The sequence below is a fragment of the Siniperca chuatsi genome, linkage group LG5 (genome assembly GCF_020085105.1).
Source record: "Siniperca chuatsi isolate FFG_IHB_CAS linkage group LG5, ASM2008510v1, whole genome shotgun sequence".
Lineage (NCBI taxonomy): Eukaryota > Metazoa > Chordata > Actinopteri > Centrarchiformes > Sinipercidae > Siniperca > Siniperca chuatsi.
Genome location: NC_058046.1, coordinates 32,880,362 through 32,904,609, shown reverse-complemented (window position 1 = coordinate 32,904,609; position 24,248 = coordinate 32,880,362). Strand labels below are relative to the sequence as shown.

Below are 24,248 nucleotides of genomic sequence, written 5' to 3'. Positions count from 1 at the left end.
TCTTCCTCTGTTCCCCATTGCCTGAGACATTCCCTGAGCACGTCATCTGTTGGGGCCTTATCTTGGATGTACTTGTGGATCTTGGATGTTTCATCCTGGATAGTGGCTCTCACACTCACTAGTCCACGGCCGCCTTCCTTACGGCTAGCGTACAGTCTCAGGGTGCTGGATTTGGGATGGAACCCTCCATGCATGGTGAGGAGCTTTCGCGTCTTAACGTCTGTGGTCTGTATCTCCTCCTTTGGCCATCTTATTATTCCCGCAGGGTATCTGATCACTGGCAGGGCGTAGCTGTTTATTGCCTGGGCTTTGTTCTTGCCATTGAGCTGACTTCTTAGGACTTGCCTTACTCGTTGGAGGTACTTGTAACCATCCTCAATGTCTGCTATTGTTCCTTCTGGGAGTGAGACCCCTTCTGTGTGGACTACCTTCCCTCTCTTTGTCACCATTCGACTGCACTTCTCAAGCCCGAATGACATCCCAATGTCAGAGCTGTAGATCCTGGTGGTGTGGATCAGTGAGTCGATGTCCCGCTCGCTCTTAGCATATAGCTTGATGTCATCCATGTAGAGGAGGTGACTGATGGTGGCCCGTTCCTGAGTCGGTATCCATAGCCAGTCTTGTTGATTATTTGGCTGAGGGGTTCAGACCTATGCAGAACAGCAGTGGGGACAGAGCATCTCCTTGGTATATGCCACATTTGATGGATACTTGTGCAAGTGGCTTACCATTGGCCTCAAGGGTGGTTTTCCACAGCCTCATCGAGTTCGCAATGAAGTCCCTTAGAGTCCTGTTGATGTTGTACATCTCTAAGCATTCAGTGATCCATGTGTGCGGCATTGAGTCATATGCTTTCTTGTAATCAATCCAGGCAGTGCACAGGTTGGTGTGTCGGGCTCTGCAGTCTTGGGTGACTGTTCTGTCAACCAGGAGTTGGTGTTTGGCTCCTCTGGTTCCTCTGCCAATGCCCTTCTGTGCTTTGCTCATGTATTGATCCATGTGTCCACTTATCTTAGCCGCGATGATGCCTGACATGAGCTTCCATGTTGTGGAGAGACAGGTTATTGGCCAATAGTTGGATGGGACTGTACCCTTTGCGGGATCCTTCAGGATCAGGATTGTGCGCCCTTCGGTAAGCCATTCAGGGTGCGTCCCATCTCTTAGCAGCTGGTTCATTTGTGCTGCTAGGCGCTCATGGAGTGCAGTGAGCTTCTTTAGCCAGTAGGTGTGGATCCTGTCAGGGCCCGGTGCTGTCCAGTTCTTCATACCTGAGACTCTTTCTTGGATGTCTGCCGCTGTGATGGTGACTGGATTCTGTTCAGGGAGGTTGCTGTGGTCCTTTCTCAGGGCTGCCAGCCACTGTGCATCACTGTTGTGTGATGCCTCCCTTTCCCATATACTTTTCCAGTACTGTTCAGTTTCCAGCCTTGGTGGGTCTGCTCTGCTGTTATTACCCTGCCATTGAGCGTACACTTTCGCAGGTTGAGGTGCGAACAGCCGGTTTATTCTTCTGGCTTCATTATCTCTCGTGTATCTCTTTAGGCGGCTGGCCAAGGCTTGGAGCCTTTGTTTGGCAGTTTCGAGTGCTTCAGGTATGGGCATCTGGTTGTACTTCTTGGGTACTTGCTTTCTCATTGCACCTCTCTCAGCCCTGTCAGTTGGCTCACTTCTCTCCGGGCCTCCTTGATTTTTGCTTCCAACCTTCGTTTCCATGGTGGGTATTGTCTCTCATGGCTCCCATGGTTGCTCTTGTAGCCAAGCATCTCTAGGATCACTGCTGCTGAGGCGTATATCAGTGGTTTCAGTGATGGTTGTGGTAGGGATCGCTCTCAGTGCTGCATTCACATCTTCTAGGAGACTTTCTGATGGTACTTCACTTAGCCGTTGTAGTTGGCGTCGGGGTTGCCTTGTATTCATCCTCGCCATGATCTTATCTTTCAGGTCAGTCGCTGCCTCGTTCAGCGTGATTTCTCTTGGGGCTTCGTACCCAATCTCTGGTTGGGGAGCTGCTGGATGCTCCCCTCTGACCTGTAGTCCTGGCTCCCCCTTGCCATAGCATTTGTGTTGTACCTCGTCAATCTCAAGTTGTGATAGCAGTTGCCGCTTGTGGATGTTGGAACACTGAGCTACTAGTTGCTTCGCCGTAAGCCTCGATTGTGGGTTTCGAAGTAACCATTCATCCCACATCTTGTGCATGTAACCCCTCTGACTAGGGTTACTGGAGTAGTAGCGTTCCAACAGAGCCTTGTTATCGCATCTCGCCCATTTCCGTCTTGTTCCAGTAGCCCATTTGTCGTCTCGATGCCCTGGTTCCCCAACACCTGACGCAGACCTTGTTTGGCCGGGCGACGTCTGAGCCGGCATGTCATGTATTTCATCGTCACATATATATATTATACAGATATTGGAGCTTCTGGCTCTGGTATTACTTGGTAACAGATCTGAATCAAATTATGTGGTATTGCCCACCGCTTTTACGGAATACAAGACTCTCAAGGTTACACTAGCAATTAGGTTAAAATTAAGAAGTTGACCAATTGGACACTGTCTCTATTTTTCCCATAATTAGTACAAAGTAACAAAAATCAGCCCCCACACAATGTTGACTACATTTTGGTACAGCGATCTTAATTAAGCATTCCATTGCTGTTGCTTTACATAGCTATTCGATACATTTACCTGAAGTAATGACAGTGTGTGGGAGCTCATTTTTGTTTGTTTAACTTTTCACTCATCACCTGTATGTATACATGTGTGCGAAGATCACTTTTCTTGTATGACTCTCTGTAATTAGTTCCAAATTACATAGTTCTTCCTAGGAAACTTAACAAAATAAATGATGGACTTGTTATCAAAAAATGTAATTACAGCATTATCTTGAAATATCAAAACATTTTTGGCTGGTGATATGGATTTAAACGTGTCAACATCCAGTGGTGGAACATAACTAAGTACATTTAGTCAAGTACTGTATTTCAATACACTTTTAAGTTACTTGTACTTTACTTGAGTATTTCCATTTTATACAACCTTTTACTTTCTACTCTTCTACATTTCAGAGGGAAATATTGTACTTTTTTCTCCACTACATTTATTGGACAGCTTTAGTTACTAATTACTTTTCAGATTAAGATTGTAAAAGATATGATAAACAAATAAAATATGTTGAATTGTTATAGAGTAAACAATCTAAATAAATACCTCCACTTCTACCAGTTACAACATTAAAACGCTGCTTACAAGTTAACGCATCAGTAGTAATAATCGAATAATATAATATATACAATACAACACGCTGAAAGGTACACATAAAGGTCATTCTGAATGGAGGACTTTTTCTTGTAGCAAAGTATTTTAAAGTGTGGTATTATTTTACTGAAGTAAAGGACCTGAATACTTCTTCCACCACTGTCATTATCTCAGGATGACAGACTTCTATACTTAATGGTTTATCCAAAAGGGTTTCATTATTGTATAAAGTCATTCCTCTCAGCTGTGAGAGAAAGAAGGATCTCAAAAGAGAAGAGACCAAAAATGACAGCACTGAAAGTACAGTAATAATGTTATGGTCACGAGAGCCATTTCTTATGTTGAGATATTAAGATAATTAAATCAAGTCATCATCAATCAATTAATCACAAATTGTTATCTGCAAAAAATCAGACAATTAAGTCTTGATTTCCAAAAGATGGGGATAAACATTATTAGCTAACACCACCACTCTCCGCTTCTGTATGAATCCACAAAAAGGCTTTGAAGTTAGAAATTTTGGTTTTATAAAAACATAATTTTTTGTAATTTCAGAAATCTCCACACATCAAAACTGAGACAACTGATTCCACCACTGCTATAAACCATCACTTCAACACACATGGAAAAATCATCGTAAACTCTTCAAACTGTCCACACCTCATCTCCATCATGTTGGTCAGTCTGCTGCTCCTGCTTGGCTTGTTCCTCCTCAAGCTTTTCTACTTGATACATCCAAAAGTTTTCCATGGCTTTTAGGAAATGTACAAACCCAGCTGAATCTCAACAAGTGCCCCAGATGAACTAGCACTGAGAGTGGCAGTGTGTGGTTAAATGTAACACCAGTGTCTGCAGACTGGGAGTCAGCTGCTCAGCTGACACTCAGGTATCAGGATTCATCATGGAATCAACAGGCTGGGTCTGTCTGTCTGTCTGTCGCCCTGGATTTCCTCTGTTAACAGTGTGACATCATGTCGTCTTTATTCATCAAATTATTATACTGTACGTTGTGGACACATTAATCTAAATATGAAGTTTGAAGTATTAAAAGTGTTATTAAAAGTGTTAAAAAGGCTGCAGGTATTTTCTGATCACGGTGATGTGAACAGGAAAACAGCCCCAGTCATTCTGGTATTGGATCCTCACTGAATTATTTAACTTGTCTTGCCCTTTACCTTTCTCTCTCTCACCCTTCCTCAATAAATCATGGGGTCGAGGGAGGGGGAGTGACAATAGAAGGGGGAGAAGGAGAGAAATACCACATGACTGGAATTTCTATTCAGGCCGAGAACAATGTTTGGATAATTCACAATGACCGTAACAGCTGCATAAGAAAGCCAAATAATGTGAGGGTAGCTTCTATCCAAAGACAGGGCAGTTCTACTGTACAGTCTATGGTAAGATTTCTGAGAGGACCATTTAAGTCCTGGAGTTTTCTTTGCCACTCACTGCCATCTTTGCCAGTTAGTGGAAACTATCCTAGCTAACTAGCTATCCTGGCTCTGTCCAAAGTTCAAAAATACACATACCAACATCTCTGAAGCTCATTAATGAATATGTTGAATCTTGTTTGTTTAATCTAAACCTAAACAGAAATGTAAAAACAACAGTTTGTGGTTTTAGAAGGAGTTATGACCTGGAACTACTTTCTCCCTGCTTCCAGTTTTAGGCTAACCACATCCTGACAGCTCTGTGCTTAACACAAAGAGATTGATATTCATCTTCTCATCTCACTCCTTTTAGGAAAGATGTGCAAAAACATGTTTTAGCAGCTTCATTCCTCCATCAGTATCTACAAAGTGTGTTCAGCCACAGTACTGCTGTGTAGAACACCCACTACACAATTACTGTGTAGTGGGTGTTCCCTGCTGGTCTATGTTTTTCTGTTGACACATGCTGCCCTCTGTCCCACACAGAGGGAAGATGTTGTGATGTTTTGTCTCTAAGCTGCGATTTGTCCTGTCGGCGTGTCAGCGTACCCTTTCTGCTCACCTCATCACAACTTGTGTTTGCTTTTTTGCTGTCTGACACATTAAGTCTCTGAGCAAGATGAGATGAATTGTGTTGTGTAACTACTGTTGTTGATGTTGGCTGTGTGAGTCGTCTGCAATGATGTGTTCTGGTCTTTTGTTCTTGGCCATTGGTCTTCCTGCCCTCTGTTGGCTTTAAAAAGTAAATGAGTAAAAAGTAAACCAACATGTTCATATGCAACAACAGTTGACTAACAGCCATGTTATCCAGTACAATTGGATCAAAAATAGCCAGAGCAGCTGTACTTACGTCACCCCCCAGTGATGGCTGTAGGTCGCACTCTGCAGTGGGGCTGAGGTCCTGCCTCATTACCCAAATGGGCTCCTTGGGCTCATCTGGTGTGTAAGGAGATCTTACTGTTCTGGTCTTCACCTCCTCTATGGCCTCCTTGATGTCCTTGATGGCCAAGGATATGGCATCCCTCTTCTCCTGACTGTTCCTCACTGCTACAGGCTCCTCTGACAGACTCACAGCCTGTTTTCTGGCTGGCTTCCCTTGGTTGGCAGGTTTGTGTTTTTTGTCAGAGTCGGTTTGGGACTCAGGTTGGGATTTTTCTTCTCCCTGCGGTAGCTCATTTTCTTCATCTAAGGTGTCTTCTGCAGAATGATGAGGACTCTGAGAGCTTAGGCATTCTTTGACCTCAACCACGACGCTGTTGATGTCCTCCTCCTGGTCACAGCTGTCGGCCCGTGGGTACGGGGCAAACTCCGCCTCCTTCTCTGGGCTGTCCGACTCGCCATCTGAGCGTTCATCGTAGTGGCGCAGGCGGGAGCCCACGGCCTCCTGCTGATGGTAGTCTCCACCTCCCGCCCGGCCCTCCAACAGCTGAAAGCCGGCCCTCCTCTGTTGGAGAGACTCTGTGTCCTCAGCCCCGTCTGCAGCATATGAAACTGATGTCGGAGCATTGCAGATTTCTTCGTAAACATGCTCAGAGAGTGAGTAAATGTCATATGGCTCAGAATAGGCTTCGTCGGCAAGTCCAGCATCTAAACTCTCCAAGCTCTGACTGGCTGAGATGTCGGCCCTTCCCCCAGAGTGGCTGAGGGACTGAGTGTAGACGTAGTTGGAGTATCCAGTGTTCTGCATCTCCTCTGCTTCATCCTGTCTCTGGGGGTTTTGGATATCAGGTAGGGGGTCACGTGGCAGGGGCGGGGGCTGAGGAGGATAGTTAGGATGTGGATGGGGATTTTGCTGTTCAGCCTCAGCACTCTCAGTGTACCCCTCCGCCTCCGGCCGTAGCTGGACTCCGTAGTTCCCTGCCTCATCCTCTGTCTCTGGCTGTCCTTCAGGCTCCACAGGCATCATCACCAGGTCATCATCCCCCTCAGCCCGGTCAGTATGGGTGTGGAAGCCACTCTCTGTGCTTGCTGAGCGGGCCAGCACTGAATCATTCCTTTCTCGTTCATCTTCCTGGGTCATCTCTACTTGTTGCTGCTTCTCTTGTTGTTGTGCTAAATGTTGTGCTCTCTCTGCCTCTCTCTGCTGCCTCTGTCTGTGTCTCTGCTGCTGGGCCCTGATCCGGGCCTCGCTGTCCCCCTGTCTGCGATAACGTGTCACTGCAGGTCGGGGAATGGGCTGGGGCTGCAGGGGCTGTGGAGACTGAGCTCCATGTTGCAGCTCCATGTCTTGTTCCTCCTGTGGCCTGCGCTGCTGTGGTGCCTTGGCTCTGCCGCCAGCACTTCCTCCAGCCGGGGCTTCACAGCGTCTGTAGCGCTTTTCCTGGTTGCTGTGGTTATGGGACCAGCTATTGTGATTATTGTGGCGATGACGAGGAGGGGCATCAGTCTCCTCCATCACCTCCTGGCCAAGTTCCGTCTCCTGGGGGTTCATGGCTGTCTGGTTCTGGTTGGTTCAACGGTGTCAGAGAAAATTATTTAGGAGTCCGTCATCAGCAGGCACCTCTATGAGGTCAGGGCAAAAGCTTCTGGGAAGAGACTGAAAGTGGTAGACAGAAAGGGAGCACAAGTCAGTACACAGAAAGGAACAAATATGAGAGAGATAAGTTCTTGTTAAGTGAAATTGTCATGGTTTTGGGTTTTGAGTTTAGTCCTGTTTTATTTTGTAAAACTCACCTCCCCTTGTGTTTTGTACTTTACTTCCTGCCTTGTGTCTTTTCCCTCCAGTTTTGATTGTCTGCCCTGCCCTGATTAGATTCACGTGTCTAGTTATCCTTCCTTCACCTGTGTATTTGTCTGTGTCTTCACTCCCTCAGTGTCAGTTCGTCCTTTGTCCACATGTCAAGCATTCTTGCCTTTCAATTGAATTTAATTCAATTTTATTTATATAGCACCAATTCATAACAGAAGTTATCTCATTGCACTTTTCCTATAGAGCAGGTTTAGACCGTACTCTTTTTAATATTAGTTTATATTTAATATCTTTCCTAGTCTCTTGGATATTTGGATTTTGCCTGTTCCCTGCTGTATTTGTTTGTTTGTGTTGGATTGCCTCCTGGTTGTGACCTCTGCCTGCCTCATTACACTGTAAGCCTGTGGTTCTTTGACTTTGATAATAAATCCTTTGAACTGCACCAGCTCTGCCGTCTAGTCTGCGTTTGAGTCCTAATCCCTGTGTTACTGGTTACCCTGCTTGACACATTACGTCAGAAATACGTGGTACTTGTCGAGAGGTCAAATAGCTTTGGAAACCCACTCCCCCCGGACTTCCGGTGAGTGTTTCAAGATGGCGGCATAAGTTGTAAAACTCTCTTGGTCAATTTGTATAAAACTCCACCAAAACACGATACTGTAGCTCCCACAACAAACTGAAATTACTTGGAATGAGTGGGGTTAGAGGCAAGAAAGTTTCGGGGAGAACTAAAAATTTTGACAAGGCAAAAGAAAAGAACAGTGAAACAGTGAATGACAACAAAACCAACATGGAGAGAATGGAATCTGGTAGCAAGGAGAGGGACTTTACCAGTGCTAAAGCTATCCAATGCTTGATCAGGGAGAGGCTACCCAATGGACCTGCCACAAGTATAATTACAATATTAGCAGAAAAATCATAGGAGCCCCACACTGTGGAGAACCATTAACTGGGCAGTCACTCTGTGGTCATGAAATCATTCGTGAGACTGGTGTTGGCCCACCTGAAGGACATCACAGGGCCCCTGCTGGACCCCCTGCAGTTTGCCTACCAGGCTAACAGGTCAATGGATTACGTAGGATGCAGTGCTCTCCCCTCTACTTTTCTCCCTCTAAACCAACAACTGCACCTCAGGAGAGCCATCTGTTAAACTCCCGAAGTTTGCAGACGACACAACAGTCATCAGCCTCATCCAGGACAGTGAGGAGTCTGCATACAGATGGTAGGTTGAACAGATGGCCCTCTGGTGCAGTCAGAACAACCTGAAGCTGAACACGCTCAAAACTGTGGAGATGACAGTGGACTTAAGGAGAAGCCCCCCCCACACTGCCCCCCATCACCATATCCAACAGCACTGTGTCTGCTATGGAAGCCTTCAGGTTTCTGGGGTCCACAGTCTCCCAGGACCTAAAGTGGATTTTGTTAATCAGGTAAATCCAATTGAAGAACCCATGATATGAAATATTTACCCACGGTAAGTTGACTGACCTCTACAGTATATGTTTTTGATAGCATGTCTCACACTGCTATAGAGCTGCAGTGTGTAACCATTGAAGGAACTGGGGGTTAACTGCCTTGCTCAAGAGCACTCAGTGGCAGTTGTTAATTTAAAATGTATTTGTATGCAAATTGGATTAATTCATTATGCTGTCAACATGCACATAATCAGTTTGACTGATAAGATAATAACTGGCTCAGGATTTTGACCATGCTGTAAGAATAAAAAACATCATATGGAAAATAAACAAAAACTATGTGCAACCAGTGCAATTCCCTCTGTAGTGCAGAGTAATTTCAAACTGGATTAAAATGGGGATAATAATCTGCAAAAATACAATGAAATCTATTAAACTGCAACACACCTGACTGCGGCCATGTCATTACAGCGACATCTGTCCAACATAAGATCTGCATATGGCTCCCTCCTATTGGTCTACTGATTGTTCCTCACTCAACACCGGGCCATTGACATATAGTTAATTGCAGGCTCAGTCATTGCTGTCAGAGGAAACATCAACACATCTACTATAGCACAATGTCTCTTCAGTCGTGGTTCATTAAACTCTGCTCATCATTTGAGTTGATTCAGTTTTCAGTACAATAATCGTCCTAAACAAAGGAATTCCTTTGCTTTCTCTCATTGTTCTCAAACACCAAAGTCTGCTCATTTTGACCCCACAGAATTACATCGTTTATTATTCTCCCCAGGGACTGATCATCAAAAAATAAAGGGGCAGAAAGAAAACACTTAAGATTTTAAGTGGAAAAAGGCAAACAGGACAAATGTTTTAACAGATTGTGCCCCCACAAGAGCAATGGTAACTGAACTGAGGTCATATTCATGCAGAACCATTATAAAGAGAGCATGCTTGTTGGTACTGTGGCTGCCATCATAGCACTCACTTTGCCTCTTGCCATCTAATTGAAATGGGGGAAAAGGCACAACACTCAGTTACAGTGTGAAAGTCATCTTAAATTTAGGCCAAATTTGACTTCTCATACTTTGGCCAGAATACACAACACATATGAGAGCCAAGCAGACAGAGAGTGGTAAATTGAACCAGCCTTCAAAATGAAACCAGACTGACAGTCTAAAGCCTCAGCAGTGGCCCCTAGAGGCTGCAATGTTCATTACTCTCCACAAAATATGTGTGGTGATGGGAATGAACCAGTGTTGACACTGTCAACAAAAATCATGCCACTCAGTTTGCATTCAAGCAACATTACCATGACAATGACAGGATCATTAAAAAAAAATTAAAGGATCAATAGAATACTAAATATGAGAAAATCTATTTATTATTAAATCTATCAATCTTACATAGTTATAAAACAAAAAAGCACAAATGAAAAACAAAGAACTAGACCAAAATGACAGAATGCAAAGCCCTAATACTAAGTGGCAGGATCACTAGCTGGAAACACAGGTGGAAAATTTAAAGGCTTTTGTTATTTATGTGTCTACTAGTAAAACCCACAACAATGTATATTGTAACATCTTAATATGCTTATTCAGTTGGCTAAAATGCAAAAACACAGCATGTGAATTTGGCTGGCATGTTGTGTTTTGGTAGTGTGAAAATGATGCAGGATGAACAATTTGCTTTCCTGTTTACTTTTTTAAAATCCTGTACCATGTAATGGTAATAAGCTAAGAGTGCTGTATATCATCCAAATTAATTTTCATTTAAGGTCACTGTCTCAACCACCACCCCAAACCCAGTGCTCAGTGCAAAATGCAGAGAACTAGGTCATTTAGGGGAACTGCAGACCAAGGACACACAGACAGTGGGTTATTACTATAAAAGTATGTAAAAATAGGTAGTCTGGCATTTTACAGCCCAGATTCATCTTAAATTTAGGCCAAATTTGACTTCTCATACTTTGGCCAGAATACACAACACATATGAGAGCCAAGCAGACAGAGAGTGGTAAATTGAACCAGCCTTCAAAATGAAACCAGACTGACAGTCTAAAGCCTCAGCAGTGGCCCCTAGAGGCTGCAATGTTCATTACTCTCCACAAAATATGTGTGGTGATGGGAATGAACCAGTGTTGACACTGTCAACAAAAATCATGCCACTCAGTTTGCATTCAAGCAACATTACCATGACAATGACAGGATCATTAAAAAAAAATTAAAGGATCAATAGAATACTAAATATGAGAAAATCTATTTATTATTAAATCTATCAATCTTACATAGTTATAAAACAAAAAAGCACAAATGAAAAACAAAGAACTAGACCAAAATGACAGAATGCAAAGCCCTAATACTAAGTGGCAGGATCACTAGCTGGAAACACAGGTGGAAAATTTAAAGGCTTTTGTTATTTATGTGTCTACTAGTAAAACCCACAACAATGTATATTGTAACATCTTAATATGCTTATTCAGTTGGCTAAAATGCAAAAACACAGCATGTGAATTTGGCTGGCATGTTGTGTTTTGGTAGTGTGAAAATGATGCAGGATGAACAATTTGCTTTCCTGTTTACTTTTTTAAAATCCTGTACCATGTAATGGTAATAAGCTAAGAGTGCTGTATATCATCCAAATTAATTTTCATTTAAGGTCACTGTCTCAACCACCACCCCAAACCCAGTGCTCAGTGCAAAATGCAGAGAACTAGGTCATTTAGGGGAACTGCAGACCAAGGACACACAGACAGTGGGTTATTACTATAAAAGTATGTAAAAATAGGTAGTCTGGCATTTTACAGCCCAGATTCATAATTATTACACAGAAACTACCATCTGCCATCAGTGCTTAGTTTAAAGTAATATTAATGTGCAGCAAAAACGACATTCACTGATTTTTTGGGGGTTCAGTGGAACAAGCTGTAGACATAACACCAATATTCACTGTTTTGGTCTCCACCAGCTGCTGAGGGAAATATCTGGCTCTTTAGCTGCTAGATGCTCCACTATGTTCACCAGCTGCTCTCTGACTGAGTCTGTCTGCTGTTCGTTGCTGAGCAGGAAGTGTACAGTGAGTTTGTTGAGTTTGTTGTGTGACATACATTTTGTACCATTCTTCCTCTGAGATTGCAATATTTAGCTCTTTTTTTAGTTTTTATGTATAGCATTGAGCTTCCTCTGGTTTACCTTAAGGTTTGTTAGAGGGCTGAGATGACTCAAGTTCTATACTGGTTATATGTATCCATAATAACTTCAATTAAACCATTCATAGCTATGAGGAGGTCAGTCCTCACCTCTTTCATTTAATAATCCCTTGGCGATACCTTGTAGAGTTTTGACCACTAGAAGCACCATAAACAATGTTTTTGTGCATGCCAGTTTTGATTGTTCTTGGGCACACACTCAAGGATGCACGTGCACTGGCACAAACATGCACATGACAAAATACAAATTCCTGCCAATGGTTTTACACCATTCCACTGATCAATAGGTGACACACCAACAAAGTCAGGGAAGAAGAAGACTGCTAGCAAGTATGGTGGTAAAGAAAGGTTTCGTGCTTTTAAGAAAAATGGGCAAATGTTTTATGAAGAAGGAAATGCACCCAACATGTTTGTTAGAACTCAAGCATACACATAATGGGTACATACCAATTCCCTTATAATTTTAACTTTTCCCTCACTTGCGTCTTTCCCCAATGTCTTAGTCCATGCCACTGAAGATGATGCAAGGAAAATGCAAAGAAAGAGGAGGAAAGGAGGAAACACGTTTTCAGATTAATGAGATGTCCCTAAACTCATTATTTAATAATCCAGATTAGAATGTCTAATAATTTGTGGAAAAAATGTTTTAGGGAAAGTGGAAGTTATGTAAATCTATCTCACATCAAGCTATAGTTTCTACCCTATGCACAGGGATTTTCAGTCTCACATGTGACTAAATGGAAATTAAAATTAAAATTAAAATGTGTTTATTCAGAATCAGAATCAGAAATACTTTATTGATCCCCGAAGGGAAACTCTTTGTTACAGCAGCTCGCCTTTACGTCAGTGTACACAGGAGAAAGTACTAGCAAAAAATATAATACAATACACTATAAAAACAGGTCAGAAAATAAATTAAGTACCAGGTGGGTATAAGTATAAAATAAAATAAAATAAGTGTGAAGTACCAAGTTGGTTTACCGGTTGATGATGATAATACAGTATAATAATACAATGTAATAATATAAGTAATAAGTAGTGGTGCATGTACTGTCAAGTTAAGTGTAGCTTATTGAGATTATTAAGATATTGCACAGAAGTAATGGAGGTATGAATAATATCAATATCAATAAATAGGAAAAACTAAAATAGGAAAACCAAATATTGCAGTTATTGCTGAAAGACATCTTTCTTCCTGACTATAATATTAGCCATGATAATTTGCAGATTAAAAGGACAGATGATAGATCATGAATGGGGAAACCTTTGTAATGAATCACGTTCAAGTCAAGTTTTTTATGGTTCTTTGTTAATCAGACCTACAGTTAACACAGATCCCGTCACAGCTCCGGCCGTGACTCTGGGTTTTCCTGTGTTTTCCCCTGTCTCCTCCTCCCCTGTTTGTATGTGTGCATGTGCTGCTACCTCTCCTGGCACCTGGTTCAGCTCCACACCTGGCTTCAATCTACTCATCAACTCTCAGCTCAAATACCTCAGCTCTGCAGCCACTCATCGCCACATTGTTCCGTCCTTTCTAGTGGTAGTGTGACTTTTGGCCATATCGCACTTGGAAAGAGTTTCTAGTGTTCGTTTTGTGCTTATACTTATTCTCTTTGATAACGTGATTTTTCTCCTGTGTTGCAGGATTCCTGTGCCAGCGTCTCCGCCCTGCCATCATCCACATGCTTTCTGCCCAAAGCCTATACGTAACAGATCCATTATTTTCAACTACATGGTGAATCAGAAAACAAATAATTTTTACAATTTTGGAGTCTTAAGTTGGTTCAGTTATTTGTCTGTTCAGTATGGTATAAAACTGCAGTGATGTAGTATAAGATCTGATCAGTTTCAGCATCCAATCGCAAACAGATTTTTAATAAAGAAGTGAATCCAATTTCAGTCTAGTGAAAGACTTAAGTGAAGTTTGTCTTGTATCCTTGCTCATATTGCCTCAGTGATCCCAGAGCAGAAATAAGAACGTTGGGACATCATACATGAAGGCGGACCAGATAGAGCAAGGAACGATCAAATAAGGGAACTGGGCACCTAAAGTGTGAGTAACACTGAATGTAAACATAAACATTATGGTTTTTTCATATTTTTTCCTTATCTGAATTGAGGGTCTAAGGACAGTATCACATGCTGTACAGATTGTAAATCCCCCTAAGGCAAATTTGTGATATTGGGCTATATAAATAAAATTGACTTGACATTTCTCACATACTCAGCTGTACCAGAGAAACAAAGCTGTAATGTAAAGAACTACCGATTTTAAAAAAATAAATAAATAAAATAAAAAAATTGTGTTGGTCACTCACCTTCTGTTACCAGGTGCAAATTGACAGCAATAGATATAGATTCTGTGTTTTTTCCCCCCACTCAAATCCATCCTAGAACAGAGAAATGAGAACACAAAGGAATTACAACCTTTGTGCAGTTTAGACAATTATCTGTTAAATCTAACCTTTTGGAGACCCTCACTAGCAAATCAGAGCTCAACATTACAGAAATTAACAGTTTCCAGTGTTTTTGACAACTTATTTATGGTCAACACACTCTTACATGGTAAATTAGCTATACTTATTCCAGATTTAAAAGCATGTACATTCTTTTGCCTTTAATGTTTGAATGTTATTATTACTCCTCCTTGAACCGCCACCTTAACGTGGTGGAGGGGTTTGAGTACCCGAATGACCCTGGGAGCTATGTTGTCTGGGGCTTTATGCCCCTGGTAGGGTCACCCATGGCAAACAGGTCCAGGGTGACGGGTCAGACTAAGAGCGGTTCAGAAGCCCCCTATGAATTGTCAACCAAGGCCAGTTACGTCGCCCGGATTGGGCGCTACCGGGCCCCACCCTGGAGCCAGGCCTGGGGTGGGTGCTCGACGGCGAGCGCCTGGTGGCCGGGCCTTTCCCCACGGGGCCCGGCCGGGCACAGCCCGAAGGAGCGACGTGGGGCCGTCCTCCCGTGGACCCACCACCCGCAGGAGGATCCGTAAGGGGCCGGTGCAGAGAGATCTGGGCGGCAGTCGAAGGCAGGGGCTTCGACCAGATCTCCGGACACAGAAACTGGCTCTAGGGACATGGAATGTCACTTCGCTGGGGAAGGAGCCTGAGCTTGTGCGGGAGGTTGAGCGTTACCGGCTAGATATAGTCGGCCTCGCCTCCATGCACAGCCTGGGCTCTGGAACCCGTCTCCTCGAGAGGGGCTGGACGCTCCATTTCTCTGGCGTTGCCTGCGGGGAGAGGCGGCGGGCTGGTGTGGGCCTGCTCATAGCCCCACAGCTCAGCCGTCACGTGTTGGAGTTTACCCCGGTGAACGAGAGGGTCGCGTCCCTCCGCCTTCGGGTGGGGGACAGGTCTCTCACTGTTGTGGCGGCCTATGGGCCGAACGGCAGTGCAGAGTACCAGGCCTTCTTGGGGTCCCTGGGAGGGGTACTAGACAGTGCACCGCCCGGGACTCCGTTGTTCTACTGGGGGACTTCAACGCCCACGTGGGCAACGACAGTGCCACCTGGAGAGGGGTAATCGGAAGGAACGGCCCCCCTGATCTGAACCCAAGTGGTGTTCAGTTGTTGGACTTCTGTGCTAGTTGCAGTTTGTCCATAACTAACACCATGTTCAAGCACAAGGGTGTCCATCAGTGCACGTGGCACCAGGACACTTAGGCCGGAGGTCGATGATCGACTTTGTTGTCGTATCATCTGACCTCCGCCGCGTGTCTTGGACACTCGGGTGAAGAGAGGGGCGGAGCTGTCAACCGATCACCACCTGGTGGTGAGTTGGATCCGCTGGCAGGGGAGGAAGCCGGACAGACTTGGCAGGCCCAAGCGTATCGTGAGGGTCTGCTGGGAACGTCTGGCGGAGCCCGCTGTCAGCAGGGTCTACAACTCACACCTCCGGGAGAGCTTCTCCCAGATCCCGGGGGAGGATGGGGACATTGAGTCCGAATGGACCATGTTTTCCACCTCCATTGTCGATGCGGCGGCTCGTAGCTGTGGTCGCAAGGTTTCTGGTGCCTGTCGCGCGGCAATCCCGAACCCGGTGGTGGACGCCGGAAGTAAGGGATGCCGTCAGGCTGAAGAAGGAGTCCTATCGGGCCTTGTTGGCTCGTGGGACTCCCGAGGCAGCTGACAGGTACCGGCAGGCTAAGCGTGCTGCAGCCCGTGGCGGTCACAGAGGCAAAAACTCAGGATTGGGAGAGGTTCGAGAGGCCATGGAGGAGGACTATCGGTCGGCCTCAAAGAAATTCTGGCAAACCGTCCGACGGCTCAGGAGGGGGAAGCAGTGCTTCACCAACACCGTGTACGGTGCGGGTGGAGAGCTGTTGACCTCGACTGGGGATGTTGTCGGACGGTGGAAGGAATACTTTGAGGATCTCCTCAATCCCGCTGTCACGTCTTCCGAAGAGGAAGCGGAGGCTGGGGGACCCGGAGGCGGACTCATCCATCACCCTGGCCGAAGTCACTGAGGTTGTTGGCAAGCTCCTTGGTGGCAAGGCTTCAGGGGTGGATGAGATCCGTCCTGAGTATCTTAAGTCTCTGGATGTTGTGGGACTGTCTTGGCTGACACGTCTCTGCAACATCGCGTGGCGGTCTGGGACAGTGCCTCTGGACTGGCAGACCGGGGTGGTGGTCCCTCTGTATAAGAAGGGGACCGGAGGGTGTGTTCCAATCACAGAGGGATCACACTTCTCAGCCTCCCCGGTAAGGTCTACTCCAGGGTACTGGAGAGGAGAATTCGTCCGATAGTCGAACCTCGGATTCAGGAGGAGCAGAGTGGTTTTCGTCCCGGTCGTGGAACACTGGACCAGCTCTATACTCTCCATCGGGTGCTCGAGGGTTCATGGGAGTTTGCCCAACCAGTCCACATGTGCTTTGTGGATCTGGAGAAGGCATTCGACCCGGGGCGCTTTGTGGGGAGTGCTCTGGGAGTATGGGGTCCGGGGCCCTTTGCTAAGGGCTGTCCGGTCCCTGTATAACCGGAGCAGGAGCTGTGTTCGCATTGCCGGCAGTAAGTCAGACCTGTTCCCGGTGCATGTTGGACTCCGCCAGGGCTGCCCTTTGTCACCGGTTCTGTTCATAATTTATATGGACAGAATTTCTAGGCGCAGTCAGGGGCCGGAGGGTGTCCGGTTTGGGAACCACAGGATCTCATCTCTGCTGTTTGCAGATGATGTCGTTCTGATGGCTTCTTCAAACCAGGACCTGCAGCATGCACTGGGACGGTTTGCAGCCGAGTGTGAAGCAGCTGGGATGAGAATCAGCTCTTCCAAATCTGAGGCCATGGTTCTTGACCGGAAAAAGGTGGTTTGCTCTCTTCGGGTAGGTGGGGAGTCCTTGCCTCAAGTGGAGGAGTTCAAGTATCTCGGGTCTTGTTCACGAGTGAGGGACGGATGGAGCGTGAGATTGACAGGCGGATCGGTACAGCGCCTGCAGTGATGCGGGCGCTGTATCGGACCGTTGTGGTGAAGAAGGAGCTGAGTCGAAAGACAAAGCTCTCGATTTACCGGTCAATCTATGCTCCTGCCCTCACCTATGGTCATGAGCTCTGGGTAGTGACCGAAAGGACAAGATCGCGGATACAAGCGGCCGAAATGGGCTTCCTCCGCCGAGTGGCTGGGCGCTCCCTTAGAGATAGGGTGAGGAGCTCAGTCACACGGGGAGCTCGAGTAGAGCCGCTGCTCCTCCACGTTGAGAGGAGCCAGCTGAGGTGGCTAGGGCATCTGATCCGGATGCCTCCTGGACGCTCCCTCGGGAGGTGTTCTGGGCATGTCCCACCGGAGGCGGCCCCGGGAAGACCCAGGACACGCTGGAGGGACTATGTCTCTCGGCTGGCCTGGGAACGCCTCGGGATCCCCCCGGAGGAGCTGGAGGAAGTGTCTGGAGCGAAGGAAGTCTGGGAGTCCCTGCTTAGACTGCTGCCCCCGCGACCCGGCCCCGGATAAGCGGAAGAAAATGGATGGATGGATGGATGGATGTTATTATTAATAGAATACAACTGTCAAGAAATAAAATTGCACTCTGTCAAATGTTTCCACTTTGCTACTGTGGCTTGAGCATAACATCCCCTAGGGACAGTGGATGCCCCCCCCCACCCCCCACGTTTTTTTAATCCAGCAAAACTCCGTGGTGGCTCTCTAGCACCCGGTATTCTGACATTGGGTCCATGTCATTGGATGTTCTTATTTTACATTAATTTCATGGCAAACTCTGCCCAGCTGGGATAGTAATCAAGTGGACCCACTCTCGCGCGTACAGTCGCATACAGTTTGTAACAGAGTGGTAACTTTACTGATAGTTTTACAATAGAAAAATTAAAAAATGAAGCATCGCCAATATCAGCATGTTTCAACTGATCTCTGTCATTGATTAAGTGATGTCTTTTACCATCTTAAAATGTAAAAGTTAAGTATGGACACATGAAGATAAGAACTATTATGTTCCTATATAAGCCATTAAATTTAAGACAATGAGATGGTGGCTATACAATGTTTTTTTTTTTTAAAAGGGAATAAAAAAGGCATGTATTTTGAGTTACACTGAGAAGATATGATCATAATCTTTCCCGTCTCTCTCCTGTCACTTTCAGCAGGTACTTCTGTCCCCATGTTCCTGCTCAACACCTGCTACTACAATTATTACTATTAGTCTTATTATTATTATTACTCCTATCATTACTATTATTTTTATTAATATTATTACCATTACCATACTATTATTTTAAATCTATATGTGGAATTTACATTGTGATACTGAATGCTCTCTTTCCTCTTGCTCCGCTGAGCTTCAGTTCATTCACGCGCAGGCTAGTAACCACGGCAACTGAAGAGGCCAGGTATACAACATGGCGCACACGCCGGGAAGAACGAAATACTAACTATGCCTGGCTATATTTTAGCTAGATATTTGTTCACCATTTCATTACCTGTGTATTTAGAAATAAAACAGGTTAACTTGACTTGTTTACTTAGCTAACGTTAGCTAGCACATTAGCTACTACAGCAGGATAACTTAATGTACATTTGTCACCTTGCAAGATGATTGACATTTTTATCTATATTTATTGATACCGCTAGAGTTTTGAGACTGAGACAATGGACTCAGATGAGGGATTCCACCCCCACAGCTGCTTCTACGAGCAGACAGGCGGGTAGACGAGGAAGCCGTGTACGAGGTGCCTCAGGCAGGGGCCACGGAAGATAGGGCAGAGGGCGTCGGGAGGACCTCGGCACTGAGGACATGGTCACAGACTGGTCATACCAAGGTGCTGTGTCTGTTCAATTCGTTACCGATTTCCAGATCCTCACGGACAAAAGAGGGGTTTCATTCCTAGGAGGGTACAGCTGCTGTTACCCTTATGTAATGTAAATAGTTTGAGTGCTGTGCAATATACTGTACATAGATTTAGTATTTTTTTAACCAGTTATTTTTATATCTCCAAATTGTTTTATTAAATATATATGCCACCTCATTTATTTTACAATAAAGTGTGTTTTTAAAGTGATTTGTTTCTAATTGCATAAATGTAAAAACAAATATAACACTTTACCATTTTGTATTATCACAATACTTTTCAGACCAATTCAAAACAATATAAAGACCTTAATTTGGAGCAATGACATTCACCGAGTCAGTACTACACATGCAATGTCTAAGAAGCTTATCAAAACATAAATAATGACGCTGTAGAAATATTGTCAAGCTTTATTTTTCATAGGAATAAAATAGTACAAAGTAGTGGGTTGAAGATTAATAATACACAGGTATATTGGTGTTAATTATGTCAGGCAAATTGATTCTTCTTGATGCAAAGGCAAGCCTTTCTGTCTGTGGCAATGTCTGGCCTGTGGAAAGAGCAGAAAGAATTAGATGTGTGATCACACAGTTTACTTTATGTATGTTTACATCTTGAGGGAAAAAAAGACAAGTAGTTTTGAAATAAAATAAATAAATAAACCTCCAAACTTATGTAAGCTGGGGGTTATTATCAGCTTATAAACAGAGAGACAGACTGCATTTGAAGAAGCTGCACCCAGCATAAGTTCAAAAAAGGCGCTGTGATTTTCACTGGATGTATTTTGCCATTTCACAACGTGAAAGTGACCAAGGCTAGAGCTACACCTGGACTAGACATTACTGTTGTGAAATATCAACATTGTTGGCCAACAAGCGCAGCTTTTGCATTGAGAGATACACTATCAAACCAGCGGAAATAAATCTTTTCGCTCTGAAAAGTAATCTACAGCAAATTCTATTCGTCAAAACAACTAGGATACGCTTATTGCAGTGCTTAGGTGTTTGATAACAGAAACTGTGGTAAATAATAGAGCTAACTAAGCAGCAAAATACATCATAAAACAGCGCATTGGGAACAAGCTAATGAGGTCGGAGTGTCCTTGGGCAAGACACTGAAGCTCAGTGTGTGAATGATTAGTATCCAACTGAGTCCATTTACCATTCACTAACGTTAGCTTGATTGCAACATCGCAGTAACATAAGATCTATGTGCTACGCTATAGTGTTACAGTAAACGTAGCCATCTCGGCAATGTGATTACATTTTGATGAAGCAGGGTAATTTTACCTGTCAAGGAGAAATGTGGCTAAATCAGTCTCTGTTTTGAATCCTTTCAGGTCCCATATCTCTCTCGGCCTTGGAAAAGCTGCTTCGATGTTGACTCCTGTGTTATCTCAGGCTCTGATAAACTTCTTTTTAGCTTGCTTTTCGTCGTCTGTCTTCTACATGTCTTTGCCATGTAAGCTCTTGTTGGCAAAGGAGGGATGGGCAGTTTTTTTTATTGTTGGGGGTTTCTCTTGTGTTTGCGAAGCTCCTCCTGAAACTGCACTCTTAAGATATTGAGCTCAAAGGAGTGAGAATGCGTGGGGGAGGGGGGCTGCGCAGCGTGTGTACAAGCAGTGATTGACACTGCGTTAGAGACTCCTCCGGGCTCTGATTGGTTGTTTGTTTCGTTCAGGCGCGGTGGATTCTTGCAAATGACATTAGGAGCACTAGGAGGAGGATTTTTTCACAGATTATCTGTCTCATGTACTACTGTCAGGCTATAGTGACAGTTTCAGCAGTTATTTTTATAAAAGTTACCTCCTGAACCTTTTATCATAATATGTTGCTTTTAAGTAGTTGGGAATATGATAATAGCATGTATAAATGCATGTATTGTGCCCCATGCCCAAATTTCTGCCAGATTTGTTGATGTTCAGTTTTTAGGGGGGGGTCACGACATCCAATTAACTACCTGATCTATCAACTATCTCTCTTTTAGACGATCAGTTGGATTTCTGGCAGCTCAGATATTTTGGTCAGCTGTCTGCAGTTTGAGCATTTCCACAGTCTGATTTCCCACGTCGGACCATTTTAGGTGACAGAACCACTGGGTTTTGAGTTACCAATAGACAAATTCTCAATTCTTGATAAGGAAGGGGAAGCACCATCACAATCACAAAAGTGACACAAGGCAAACAAGACACAGTGTTTGTTTTCCTCCAACCAACCCACTCCACCCCAACCCTCCAACCCCTGACATGATGAACCAAGGCAGTGCCCATACATACTGTAAAAACATAAAAACACAAAAACAGCAAACAAACATTAGCAAAACTACCAGTACAACCTATCCATTCCTCCCAAAACCATCCCCCATCTCCAGCTGTGCAATATCTCGGTAAGAAGAGAGCCATTCCCTCATCAACCGTGCATGTGGTGATTTCTAGTGACAAGCTACAATCCTTTTAGCAGGTGCTTATCATTTGTAGATAGGAGACACTGAGTGTGGGTTGGCTCTCTCAATAATATTAGACATAATTCTTCAGACATTTTCCCAAAATCTATTTAATGACCTTTGTAAATCTTCCACAAAGACCTTGTTGCCCTACAAAGTCTCGGAGAGTATGAACACCTTTGTCACGCCACTATGGAAAGAAAATTGGCTTCCCATCTATCAAAAGAAAATAGTTATGGAAAATTGGAGATTGACGAAAGAATTTGTTGTAAGTTTTGGCAAATTGCTGGACTTTATGCCATACACTCAATGATGATATAATTGGCCCAAAGTTTCTTTTGACTATCTTATGGGGTATGTTGGAAAATACCAAATTTGGTAGATTATGTGGATATGTTAATTGTTTTTCAATGGGGCGCCATGAAACACAAGTCTCTGGATTCAACCAGTTAGTGGATGCAGAGCAAAACACCATAAGTACTATTCAAAACTAGGCAGGTTAACACCTCCTGATAATTTCTGCCTTTACAAAGTAGAAAGTTTGATTCTGGGTTTTTTCTTGTTCCAGAAAAAAGTGCTGATAACAGAATTCAACTTCTTCCTATAGCCATCCGGTAGGGCTTGAGGTATTATTGAGCAGATAAAATTGATACAAGGCAATGTATTCATCTTGATGAATGACTGAAAGTCTAGACTGAAATTAGGTAGGGAGTGTACCCCATCTCTATAAATCACCACTATGACCTAATTTTAGAGATTATCTTGAAGAAACATAACCAAACAACATTTTTGACTTGATCATCAAAACACAGGGAAGCATCAGATATTACCCCTAGATTCCTAGAAGCCTGCTTAATATTGTTTGACAGACAGCCAAGATTAGCATCAAAAGAGCTGATGGAATTTGGGGGACCGAACAGAATGACCTCAGACTTACATCTTTAAATTTAAGGAAGTTTTGGGACATCCAGGATTTAATATCAGAGAGGCAGGTTGTAAGATTTGTTAGGCTGCTAGGATTTGTGGGTTTTAACGGCATGCAGTAGGCGAATTGAGGGGGGACGAGGGGGGATGCCATCCCCTTGTTAGCAAAATGACTAAAATCCGTCCCCCTTATTAACCTGCTCAAAAGATGCTCTGTGCTTTGTCTCGCAGTGGCGCTTCGCATTGCCGCTTTTAATAATAACCTAAGTCTCGGAACATAAGACATTGCTCCATTGGGCCATCCCCCTGTTAAAAATTAACAAATCACCTACTGACGGCATGTATAACTGAGTGTCATCAGCATGAAAATGGTAATGCACATGATGATTTTGAATAACCTGGCCAAGAAAAAGCATGTAAATAGAAAACAGAAGGGGTCCAATGCTGAGCCTTGAGGGACACCACAACTCAGCTGAGCCATCGAGTAAGTAGAGTTACCCAGAGCAAGAGAAAAAGTTCTGTTGGAGAGTTATGGACATAGTAAGCTAAGAGCTGAGCCCTTGATTCCTACCCAAGTCTCTAAGCGATGTAAGAGGATACTAGGATTGACTGTCAAAGGCAGCATTTAAATCTAAAAGAACTAAAATCAAGCAGTCACCTCTGTCTGCAGTCAGCAGTAGGTCATTAGTAACTTTAACAAGTGTAGTCTCAATACTATGTGCTTGAAAACCAGACTGGAAACAGTTAAAAAGACTATTATTATTCATAAAAGATATCAATTGAGATGAGATTACTTTATTCAGAACCGTAAGGACAGGGGGTACAAATTAGGTTTCTTTACTAATGGGTGAACAATGGCATGCTTAAAACTATCTGGAAAAGAACAAGATGCCAGACAATTGTTAAAAAATGTGTGAGATAACAGGGTTTACAGTGGAAAATACCTCCTTGAGCAGCTTAGTGGAGATGGTATCTAAGGAAGAGTAAGAGTTCATAAGGGAAACTATAGTCTCTAACACTGACATTGTAATGGGTTGAAACTGGGTAAAAGAGGCAGAATTAACATGGGGAATGGAGAGAATGCAAGGGTCAGGCTGAATTTGGGACCTGATACTCTTCACCTTAAGATAAGAGTTACTCTAGAAAAGACAGTTATTCTAGTTGGCATTGCCCTGGCCTCCAGCACCACCATAAGGAACCTCTGAGTTATATTTCTCCAATATTAGCTTCTCTGCACTGGCACCCTGTAAAATCCAGAATAGAATTTAAAATCCTTCTCCTCACCTACAAAGCTCTTAAAGGTCAGGAACCATCGTATCTTAAAGATCTCATAATACCATATTATCCGACTAGAACACTGCGCTCCCAGGATGCAGGATTACTTGTGGTTCCTAGAGTCTCTAAAAGTAGAATGGGAACCAGAGCCTTCAGTTATCAAGCTCTTCTCCTGTGGAATCAGGTCCCAGTTTGGGTTCAGGAGGCAAACACCATCTCCACATTTAAAAATAGGCTAAAGACTTTCCTCTTTGATAAAGCTTATGGATATGGCTGGCTCATGTGAGGCCTGAACCATCCCTTAGTTATGCTGCTATAGGC

General features: G+C 44.0%; 1 protein-coding gene across 7 annotated transcripts in view; it reads right to left on the bottom strand.

Annotated features, from left to right (window-relative positions):
• The window catches only part of apba1a (amyloid beta (A4) precursor protein-binding, family A, member 1a), a 96,886-nt gene that overhangs the window by 39,292 nt on the left and 33,346 nt on the right, over positions 1–24,248 (bottom strand). For 4 of the 7 annotated variants that reach the window (XM_044195700.1, XM_044195707.1, XM_044195704.1 and 1 more), the window contains 2 exons: positions 14,310–14,381; positions 5,530–7,215 (listed from right to left, as the gene is read on the bottom strand). In XM_044195700.1, the coding sequence (XP_044051635.1) occupies positions 5,530–7,110 (1,581 nt within the window). In that variant the 5' untranslated portion in view covers positions 7,111–7,215; positions 14,310–14,381. The remainder of the gene's footprint in view (positions 1–5,529; positions 7,216–14,309; positions 14,382–24,248) is intronic. The other 3 variants (XM_044195701.1, XM_044195706.1, XM_044195703.1) reach the window with 1 other exon arrangement.